The sequence below is a fragment of the Melanostigma gelatinosum genome (genome assembly GCF_949748355.1).
Source record: "Melanostigma gelatinosum genome assembly, chromosome: 2".
NCBI lineage: Eukaryota > Metazoa > Chordata > Actinopteri > Perciformes > Zoarcidae > Melanostigma > Melanostigma gelatinosum.
Genome location: NC_136635.1, coordinates 8332073 through 8344372, shown reverse-complemented (window position 1 = coordinate 8344372; position 12300 = coordinate 8332073). Strand labels below are relative to the sequence as shown.

The window sequence follows — 12300 nt, the reverse complement described above, 5'->3', positions numbered from 1 at the left end:
CTTTCTTGTTAGAATTATCTTGTCAAATTGATCAATGCTTTCATTGTGAATTACATTCATTAAAACCTAATACATTGAAAATATTGACAAAAAGTGAATTTGCATTAAGAGAAATAAACTAGAATGCCATGTACTGTAATAATGTACTTAATTTACCCTTAAAGGCATATGGTTCAGAAAATATCAGGCTGGTCTGTTTCTATGTCAATATTTCAGTCTTTCATATATTCCAGGTATTCCCCAAAATCCCATAGATGTAATGCATTATAACTCCAATTGGGTGAAAAATGTTTGCAGGTGTATACAGCACAGTATCAACTGTGAATCACATCACGTTCATTATTTTACACAGCAAAACTATTTAACATTTGGTGCATGTAGATGCTGTCTATATTGTTTTTACCTCAGAAAAAATGATATCACAGTTGATTTTGTTTTACAGAAAATGCACTTTATCAACAATAATGTGAGAGAGTATTTGCCAGTGTAATGAAATCACCCTACTTTATTTCATACTAACATTAGCTCGCCAGCTAACATTAGCTGAGGCCGAGCTTACACAACTAAGTAGCTGAATTAGCTGACTTGCTAAGAAGCATATCTTGGATAGAAAGACTCTAAATATTTACAATTATCAAGTTAACATTACAAACTTAGGATAATACTGGAGTTACATTTAAATAATTATTTTGAAACATGATGAAGATTCAAAGAGTGTACAGCATCTGGCAGTGACCTTAATCTACAGTGTAACAAAGATAAACCGTTATAGTTGTTTACTACAATAATCTCTAATTATTACCACATTGTTTCCAATGTGTAAAATATCAGGTAGTATCTACCTCTCAGTACTCAGCTGACCTCAATTAGCCCCCTCCTCTTGCATCAGTGCAACTGTTTGTGAACTAAGCTGGTTTACTGTTGCATATCGATGGCAGACGTTTCCAGACTGATTGAGGAAACCTGAACAGTCGCAGCAACACACGCTCCCCCCCAGTAATCTCTGTCTTTGAGCAAGGCACTGGATACCTGTAACTCCTGTGGTTCTCAACAGTGTAGGGTTGTGTGATTTCTCAGCAGCTCCCTGATGCTGAGTGGGTGTTTGTGTGTGACCCTCCCGACCCTGCGTCGAGGCCATCACTGTAAATAAGAGTGTGTTCTTAGTGAAGTTGCTGGGCTGAATAATTAGTCTTTTTTTTAATCTGCACTGCTGTTGTGCTCATACAGTATATGCTTCTTCAACACGACCCTTTCTGTCCTTATCTTCCGCTCTGTTATCTTGGCTACATCCGCTACTTTTATGATAATTGATGAATGTCATTATAGTGTGGGTTTGGCATTGAAATATTTACCTGAAATGTAAAAAAAAAAGATGGCTTCTTTGAGACTTATTTAACCAGAGAATGACATTAATCAGACATGGCATGCACTTGTATCCAGACTAGCATCAATTATAAATTGATTTCACTGGTGAGATGTAATATTTCTGCACACATTTAAGAAATGTTGAAAAAATAAACGTTTTTAATAATGCCTTTCTCTGTTTTGTCTCCTCTTTGTGCTTTGCATGTGCGTTTGTGACTTTTGTCCTTCTGTTGCCTGTGTTGGCATGTAACTAGGGAAGTGGAGCAGGCCGGTCTGTCGGACTTAGAGATCATCTCCCAGCCAGTGGAGAATGAGAACCAGTACTTGGCTCCTCCGGTCCAGCTGGTGAGTTTTGGCTACAGAGATCTGCCCCTCGCAGTTCTTGACCTCTCGCTGGCTGGCTCGCAGCTCCTCTCCAACGCAGATGAAGATGAAAACAGGGAAGGGTGAGTGACCCCAATGTGGTATAGTGAGCATTGTACTGTGGGATTTGATTTGTTTGTTATCTCAGCCAGGAGATATTATGCGAGCACGTGAGTGTGTGAGTGTGCACGTTTTTCCCTGTCCATGGCTAATCTCATATTCTGATGCAGCAAACTGTATTCTGTTTTTGGTGGCCAGTTATGGCTGCATGCTCACGGACCGCTCACGGTTGCGATGAGTTTCAATGAAGTGTGTTTTACAACGCCGTACAGCCCGTTGGTGAGACGGTGGGGTTACCAATTGTGGGTTGTATTCATTCAATCACACAATACAGCGCTGGTCGTTGCAGAGACGCCTGATCTGCCTACTTCTGAGTGTGACTTTCTGTATTTTAATATAATTTGCCTCTGTAGCAAGTGTGAGTGACAGACGTTTAATCATTTATTGGCTTCAAACTGCTTTTTCTGTGAATTCACAGTGACAATGATTTGCTTCTGTTAACAATTTGGCAACAGGGAGGTGTCAGTAACACACTGGAAGTATTTGATCCTACTGTGGGTGACTTTTCCGAAATGATTTGGAAGTGGCACGAACACAGACACATAGTCAGTGTTGAGCCAACAGATTCCTGCATCTTATGAAAAGACACACAACTAAACATACCACTCTTCTGAAAAGCCCAATAAAACATTACTGTCCGTATTTATCTCTTTATACCCTGAGCTTATCATGTTTTATGTTTGTTAGAAAAACCCAACATATTTTTGGTCACCGATTCGATTTCTACTTATTTAGCACCCCTTCACTCATCTCAGCTTGCTTCAGATGATTCCATCTCTTTCTCTTACTTCATTGCATGATTAGTGGTTCAACATCATAGTGTATATACAAACTACTAAACATGTCTCCTATAAAAGCTTCAAATCCATTCCAAATTGTTTTACATTACATTTTGTTTGTTGCAGGATAAATTCAGTGTTTTTGTTTGAGTCTTGGTACTAGCTTAGTCCAGTGTGAAGATGTTTTCCCTTTTATACAGATTACAGTTAAACTCACCAAAGAAGAACATGATGGCTGCTTTACAATGGCACCTGCAGCTGTTTTCAAGAAACATTTAATAGTTTTTGCCAAAAAGCATCCACGACACACACACACACACACACTCTCTCTCTCTCTCTCCCTTAAATGCCACATAGTATGCATGATTATCATCCATCATGTACGAAGTCTCCCTCCCCAAGTCCTTGACTTGCTGCCCCTGTTGCTCAGTATTACGTCCATTTATCATTACATGACAACCTCTGGGTTGTCCAGCGTCCATAAGTTAGCTGAGATCAATTCATCATTTCAGACTAAATCTCCGCCCTCTTCCCCGTGCCAGCTGACAATAGGGGCCTTTATTGTAAGTGGCATTTTGCAGTGCAGGAGCCGATAATATCCCACTCTTACTCTTGTAAGTCTTTTGTACTATCTCACTATACATGCCGTCACGTTCAATTATTGTATTGTTTCTCACATGGGTGATCAAAGGGGGCTGTTAAAGGAACTGCAACACTTCCAGTTGTTTAATGTCATTAATATGGTACTTTAATAAGTCATTCATAACCTACAAATTGCCACAGACTGTTCTTGACTGATTTGTGAGTGCGTTTTTTTTATGATTTGTGATGTCTTGTCAACTTCAAGAGTTCAAGAAACAAAGCAATATAGATTAATTACACAGATGAAAAAGAGAAATTACTGTTATGATTTTCAAGGTTATGACGCCATTACAAAGGCACGTTAAACTTCTGACCTGCTGATCGCGGTTCTGTGAAAGGCTGGATGGCATATGGATATGAGGTCACATCACAGCTGTCCTTTTGATTAGTCACAACATAAACAGATTTGTTTTTTCACTGTGCAAAACCTGCTCACTGTCCATTCTGTCCAGCAACTCTGACTCAAACCTGGCTCTTAGCACAAGCTCTCACTGGGATGCACATAAACACCATAAGCTGGAGTACAGGATCCAACACACACACACACACACACACACACGCCAAATCCATACACACCACCCCATCCAAGTGCTCCGTTTGACACAAAATCAGGTCTCACTCCATTGGTTCCCTTCACTAGGCCAGTCATGGCCAGAAACAGATGGATTTCACAGACGCACCATCAACAGTAGGCAGTCCCGACACTCACACTGCACTTGTATCACAGCCAGTTCAACCCTTGTGTGTCCTATTTCATATCAGGGTCAGTGATAGCATGTGTATCCATCCCTATGCATAATGGATAGATGTGCGTATGTTTACTGTGGTTGTCTTTGCTGTCTTGGGCTGGATTTAGTTCACACTAATTACTTAGACATGCTGTATTTCCTATTGTTGCTCAACCTGTGAAGAACCTGTAAGGCTGATTAGGCCAAGAGTCAGCCTATAACTGGGTCACGGGCCTGCTGTTGTTGAGTAATCACAAAACAAGACCACCAATATGTTCAAATGAGCTTGGGTCCAGGGGGTAAGAGACTAAAGTTGTGGTCCAGAGGCTGAAAAACTGTAAGAACCCGTGCTGTAAGAAGCTCTATCAACACTGCGGTGAAGGTTATTTTACCAGTGAGCCCAATTTACTCAAACTGTGCTCGGTGCGATGGGGTCACTATTTCATATTCAAGTCATTAGTGCGAAATGTCTGCCTGTAAAAATGCAGCCAGTGGGAGTTGTAAAAGTCATCATTCTTTCATTTAGCTTTAATGAAGTTCCATTTAAATCCACCAGGCATGAGCTCCAGTAATGTGTGTGTTACATCTCCACCATACCTTAAATGCTATACTAATCTCTCACATTCATCACCATCACCTACCTCTTGCTTTGTGATGATAAAGGTAACATATCAAGAACCCTTGCTCGGTCTCACGTCACATCAGATGTTTTTGCCAACCTGGGACATTTTTAGACAGAATACATTGAAATAGTGAGAATCAGCACTTAAAGAGGAAAACAACCTGAGAGCGTGTGAAGAAAAGATGCCTCCTCTGACATTAAGGCCACGTCAGAGGCCTTACTTATTAGAATCAGTAAGATGTAGCGAGAGAACATCTCACTGAATGTGTCAGTCAGCCTGCTGCCTCCCAGGACCCTATTCTATTTGATTCTGTGGATTTCAGCAGCGCTGGGCTTTCAGTGATTCCACCTGTGCCTCCGTCTCCTCATTACCGTATCGATCTACCTCTCAAACAGACAGCGGCCATTAGCCTCGTTAAATGACATTCACGAGCGCCACGCCCGTGCACCATCATCATGTTTTACGACGGTCTCGTCGACACTTTCTCATGTCGGCGCTTTGACATCAGCTACCTGTGACCGAATGTGAGCCCCACCAGGCCCATATCTGTGTTTGCTTTCAGAATGCAGATAAGAAAAACTGGAGTTCATCTCGCAGAGAGACCAATTGCTAAACTCACTTTTAGGGGAAATGGGGCAGAGGAAATTAACCTTTTATGTACGTCTAGAATGATGAAGTGAAGTTGAGAGAATGCGAGACAGCGACAGCGGGAGGGCAACCCACAGACACCAAAATGAAAATGCATGTGGGAGAGGAATCAGTTAGCTGCTCCACTGACTACCTGGGAAAGTGGATTGCCACACCACCACCACCACACCTCAACCCCTCCACTCCCAGCCTGCATTAGCTGGCTCATTGGCTTCCTGAGATAGTGAAGCAGCGTCATGAAGAAAGCTGTGCATGGGAAATGTTTAGGCCATGCTCTTGTCGTGATGTTTTGCAGAAAGCGAGCGCCCACTCCTGAAAGTGAAAATGTCACAACCACGGCAGAGGTGTTTCATCAACATGGCGACGGCTCATTGGGTGAGGGGTGGAAGTTATTCTCACTGGCAGTTTGGGAATACCTCGCTGTCAGCAAAACATTTCTCATCTACTTATTCCAGGAAGAAAATGAGAAATATGCAAACTAAACAGATATATCCTTTGTTGTGGTGTGTTACAAGTTTACATCAAATTGAATGTACCATCTTGTACTCGCAGTTATTGAACTAATCAGTTTTGTTGACGAGTCCTTGAAATTGAAACTGTGGGGGGAAAAGAAAATCCCACATTTACTTGTTGGGAGCATATTGCAGGCTGTTTTTTTTCCCCTCACAGGTTTACAGATTAGATGATGAAAGAACACAGATTTGTGTTATTATGCTTTGCCTATACTGTATGGTTGCAGAGTGTTTAATAGCAGGAAGCAAGCAGAGGGGATTAATCAAGAGGAAAGGCTCCTGTGTCAAGCTGCCACTGTGTGATGAAGCACCTATTGTCAGCCATGTTTGCATAACCTAGCCTGTAGCATAGTGAAGGTGGAGCTGACCTTACTGCTATCTCTGGTATACTGCGCTGCCCTCACTTCACATCACGGCAAAGCAGTCACTCACACGACCCTTCCTCTCTCTCTCACACACACACACACACACACACACACACACACACACACACACACACACACACACACACACACACACACACACACACACACATTTGTACATTTGTGCATGAACAGAAACGCAGCACATAGAGTATTTATACACTGAGAGAGCGAGCGAGAGAATAATGCCAGGCCTGAAATGCTTTCTCACTGTACTACATAGTGGTTGTTAATCTAATCCTCTGTAATCATGGTTCACTTCATATTCCAGTTTGTGACATCTCATTATGAACAATGGTGTTCCTTCATCGATGCTTCTGTACATTGAGATAGGCTTTTTCTGTCTCTCTCTTTCGCCGCCATTCTACGTATTTCTGTATTTCTGTATTCCTTATGATTTTTTTTCTCTTGCTTCTTCTCCTATTCTTTCAGTTTACTCTTTTCTTTTCACACTCACTGTCTCATCTTTTTTCATCGTTTTCTGCCCCTCGCTTTCACACAAAGTAGGCCTTCCCATGCTGAAAACCAATCTGCGCTGTAACTCAACTAAATGCCAAAAAAGCGGCGCATGTTCTCTATAAATCAGACTCTACACACTTGTCAGCACATCATACTGACCTACCAGAGGCCCCTTCAGGAGCCTCTTGGCTCACAGTCCTGTGGTGAGGGTGGAGACAGGTGGACAGGTTGGAGATTTCCAGCACCCGTTTACTGTATTGTTGCCTAACACAGTGTTCCTATCAGGAGAGATGTGGGCGACATTGTGGGAGGTGGTTTTTCGAGCTAGCATCAGGGGGCAGTTGCAGTGTTAGCAGTTTTGGCGTCATGGTAAGTGGAGTGTGGTTATTAATAGAGTTGGGCCCATCCATCTTCCTGTCCAGGAGAAATGCTGGGAGGACCAAGGTGGCGTGGGCCTGTGTTCAGCACTTTCATGGCCGCCCACTCTCCTCCGAGTCATCAAGCTGCTTTTGTTTGTTTGCTCACTTTTTTTTAAGCTGAAGGTTTTTTTTGGTGCATTTCAGCTTGTATCTGTGTAGGCGAGTGCTGGTGTGTGACTTTGTCAGGTGGAACAAAGAATGTCAGCGAGGGAGATTTGAAGGACAGACCTCATATGCGACTTGTATTTATGGTTTAAACTGGCGATTAAATAGTCACTGGTGTCACAAATATGTTTAGAAATCTTCTAGTTTGCAGCATCTGCTCAGAGGGCATAACATGCTGACTTTTGAAAGTGTATTTCCTCTCAGAGAAACAGTTTAAGTCAAAAATATTGGACTTAACCCTGTAGACAACAACATCCACAGTCATGTAGGACGACCGTCACTGAGCACTGAGTAATGTGACTGTGACAGGATACCGCACAGAACTATTCTCAACTTTAACTCTGTTTAAAGGAGAGACAGAACGTAGAATTAAATATATCCCTGAAACTCGACTCCAACCTAAAGCCAATAGTATGTCAAATCTCCACAAGCTGCTGCAATACCTGCTCAGTGGCTGAATATGCTGCTGCCTGCGACTGTGGTAATATACACACGTAAAACGCTGTAGAAAAGGTCAGGGTGTAGAGTACGATGCTGACAATGTGACAAGGGGAAGTACTTGGACTAATTATTATCTGATAACACATGGATAAAAGCCTGCAGTGCAGAACAAATCTGAAGATTCAAGTTGCCAGACTGGCTCACCAAACCACCCAACCCTCCCCCACTGTTGTTACAAGTGCACACCTGAGCAGTGGAATGATGTCACCTCCCATCCCAGTGATGGCTGTGTGGCTGCCAGACGCAGAGACAGAAGCATATGTTGCTGATACGGCTGTTCCAAATGTGCATGGAGTCCAGGGTTAGGTACCAACACCAGATGGTTCATCTAAATCTGTAGTAAACAACGGGGGGAAAGGAGGAAAAACCAAGTGCTCCCACCCTCTGCCTCCTACCAGCTTTAGGCCAAGGGTCCAAATGTTCCATTTTGGAAATAACTACTGGCCCATTTGCAAATTTCAGAAAATGGTTAAGGAAGGAAAACAAACATGGCTCTTTGCATCATCGCAACTATCTCTAAACCCTTAACAGATTTGTGCAATCGATATACTGTGGGGTCCAAGCACTGCATTCTTACTTCACATGATGCAACTTTGTTAGAGGAGGGGAAAAATGTCAAATGTTGAAGTCTTGCCTTTTGAAATGATGTATTCTCTGATGGCGCTCACCTGGTAAAGCCAATTTGGCCTGATTTAATTAGAGAGCACAGGAAGTCGTCTGAGACAGCGACCTGGGAACGACCGGCCTCCCTGTTATCTCCCAGGCTTCTTAATTCCGCTGCCACAGGGATGGCTGCTGGCCAGCATAGTGTACAAGTTCATCGTTTGTCAAATAGATGTTTCCTGTCCATCGTGAGGATAAACCTTTTACGTCAGAGATTCTCCAAATGATGAAAAATGATGAAATAGTACTTTTATTCCAGGACTTCAAAGCCACATGTGTTCAAATGAGGTAATTTACCCTCCAACCATACTCTTCTTTCTATAAATACCCCAATTGTTAATTGTCAATAGCAGCCCATTAGACCTAAAACTAAAACACTACATTGTCATTATTAGATTGAATTAAGTTTCACCATCATTAATTACTCCTTTCATTAGTTATTATGTACAATATTCAAACAATTATCTGGTAGTTTTGACACACAAATCCACAAACAATTATGCAAACTATGAGCACATATGTCTATGTTAACACTTCGCCTCTCCAGGTAATCTGTTTTGTATTTTGTCTGTCTTGACTTAAGCTGTGCCAAGTTTTACACATCTTTCTATGCTCGCTGGCGGTGTGACCATTCATAGATATTCAACCTAAATAGATATTAGAGAGGGTATTATGACATGTTTACAAAACCTCTAAGCAGATTATAAAACATCATTAAAACTAAAAATGACAAGATTTGTTTCAATCAATACAAATACAATCTTATACAAAAATTGAATTGTGTGTTTTTATGAAGAAAAGAAATCATCAAAGGATAACATTTCGAATTTTTTGGTGGTTTACACTGACTTCAGAGGATCATCAATGATCGGCAATGGGTATCGCTGGCAAAAAAACATGATCAAAGATCTCTACAAGTTATATTTGCTCCCTTTTTGCTTTTGTGCTGATCCGATCAGTGATCCTATCAACTGATCCGAACTGTGAGTTTTATGATCTGTTGCAACACTTTCGCTGTCCACAGGCTGCACTATTTGCCGTATTGACAATATGATAATGGTCACAAAGAAATACATGCACAGCTCAAGTCAGTTAACCCCTATCCTCAAATCACAGGTGGCAGAGTGGCTAATATGCACAGTGTGACATAATAACAGATACCAGACAGGGATCAAGTGTCAGAGCAAAAAGCCATTAGTGGAGCTTTGATGGCCTTGATGGTGTAATCTGTTTTTCTTTAGCTCTTTATTAAAAGAGAATTTATCCGGTGAAGAACAAGATTAATTCTAACCCCCCATGATCCCCTTAAACACAAATAGTAACACAATGTGGGTGTTGTAGGTTCAAAAGGTCAGTCATCAAAAAACACACAAAAACATATCTGAGTCCAGTAAGTTTGAGGGTGAAGATGGGGTTTGACTGCACTTATTTGTTGGGCTCAAAGCTGATATAACAACAATAACAATAGTAGTAATAATATCAATAATGATATTGATCCACCCTGTTATCATATAGCCCAATCAAACTGTTCACTGATATTTGATCGTCTTGATCGCACCACGTACAGTCTGATTAGCCTTCCTCATCCATGAAGTCAAAATCAAGTTTTGTTTTGTTTGCTGCATCTTAAATGAGCTCCACCAACACCTTCTCTCTCAGATCAACACCTTCTCTCTCAGATCAACACCTTCTCTCTCAGATCAACACCTTCTCTCTCAGATCAACACCTTCTCTCTCAGATCAACACCTTCTCTCTCAGATCAACGGTCACTTCAGCTGAGATCTCTAGCTAACTGCAGTCTATAGTCACCGTGTACCGATCGAGGCCGACTGTGATTGGCTGCGCACATGTGAATGCACACATATATGGTATACGAGCAGAATACAGAATACACACACACACACACACACACACACACACACACACACACTGACCTTCCTGTCCCCTTGCAACATACAAATGAGTCTTTCCCCAGCGTTCCCACAGGACTGTGAGGAGAAGCTGAACACCAGTTACCCTTGTTCATTGTGTTCCTCGTGTGCACTCGAGGAACAGCTTACATTACTAAGCCTCTAGTTGCAGGTTCATGTAATCTGAATCATGTATTTCTTGTATTATGTATGTAACATTAAATGTGGTTATATATACACACACATATTGATGTTTTTCATGTTTTCATTTTGGTTATCTTTCTGGTCATTGTGCATCTCTTTGACTTTATAACAAGAAACTAGCATGACTAGGACTGCAACTAAAAAGCTGTTATGTAACTGTCACACACAAACAAATGAACAATTTGAATAAATAATATGCTTGTCTGACAATACTGATGTAAAAGGGTAAACGCTACATTGTAATATTTCACTTGTCATGTTTCTTTTCAGTTGTTGCCAGAGTGAAAGTTAAAAAAACAGAAGCTGCTCTATCTCTGAGCAGAAGTCAGTGCCTCAGAGGTTTACTGTATATCTTGACTCCACAATCAGTCATTTATTCCGTTGCTTCTGTTTCCACTGAGAGTGCTGCAGGAGTGTTGGGGCTTGCCTCTTCGATGCTGATGTGTTGTGATCAATGGTGCGCAGGCATTGGTAATGGGGAACCTTTCAAATGTAAAATGAATTACCTGCAATCTGACAGCATCAGGGCAACTCAGCATGTATTTTATGCTTAGTTGGTGCTACTCATGCTTGCTTTAGCATAAAGCATATGTGTGTGTTTGTGAGTGTGTGCATTGGTTGTTGAAATGTGAAGTCTGCAGGAGACGCATTATTTTCGACGGGAAGATATGGATGCTGCCTGTCTGGTGTCTGCTTTGTCAGGTGAGGCTGAATTTGCCATTAGCAGACTGTGATTTTGCTTGAAACGACACTTTGAATCCTTCCGCCAGGAAGAGGAGGGTCTTCTTGCCCGTGTCACTTGTCTTGTTTTCTTTTTAACATAAATTCCACGAGTACTGAAGTGCTTCGTGACAGCATGTTGTTTGGCTGTAAATACGATGACTTTACATCGACAAACTCTGGGCCTGCTTCCTTGAAGCCACTGCTTGTAGGAGGTTCTGGTTTGGCACAAATGAACAAGAGGTTGTGTTTACTTACTGCTGGTCAGTACAAAAGAACAAACTAAAACTGCCGGGTAATAATCTATATACCCACATTCATGATGTGTTTTTTTTTTTGTATTTTGTGATTATACTACGAATGTATCCAGCAAATAATGTCTGTTGAGTAATTAATATAGTATGTGCTGTGAGGTCAATGTGGAGTGCAACATAACTCATTAAATGACTTCACAGAAACAGTTTTTCCAGGGGCGTTTCTAGGATTCAAAGTAAGTGGGGGGGCTTAGCCCCAAGGGGAGTGGCATGTTTTTTTTGGGGTCATTTGGGGCCATGGATAGATTGGGTCGATCAGAAAGAATGTGATTTTGCTCTGTAGTTTTGCTTGCATTCAGTATATGATAACGCAAGAAACAGAATTTCAGGGTCATGGTGAAATTTGACAACACAAATATGAACTTTTCTCAAATAAAGAGAGAAATAATTTTCCTGCTTGTAAAGGAAAGACGGATAAACTAGTTTTCATATCCGCGTCAGCCCCAAATCCTAATTCTTACGTAAAAGGACGCACACAATGGATGGAGAATGGACCTGACAGTGTCAACTTTATATCGTTAAGTATGATGATAGCCGATTGGATTGTAATTTGAAGGGGGAGAAAACATACACACCATAACGCACGCACATATGTAGAATGTTAGAGTTATAAATAACTTGTCCATGTGAGAAACAATAGTTTAATTTAATGACATCACCAAAAAAAAGATTTTTAAAATTTATTTTTTTTAAATCCAATAATGCCAAATTATTTGGGGGGGCTGAAGAACATTTTAGGGGG

At 41.3% G+C, this 12300-nt stretch overlaps 1 protein-coding gene across 1 annotated transcript in view; it reads left to right on the top strand.

Moving 5' to 3' along the window:
- Nucleotides 1-12300, top strand: part of LOC306789967 (transmembrane protein 266-like) — a gene marked incomplete at both ends in the record, with an annotated part of 44733 nt that overhangs the window by 14185 nt on the left and 18248 nt on the right. The window contains one exon of the mRNA XM_079286074.1: nt 1620-1811. Within this exon, the coding sequence (XP_079142200.1) occupies nt 1620-1811 (192 nt within the window). The remainder of the gene's footprint in view (nt 1-1619; nt 1812-12300) is intronic.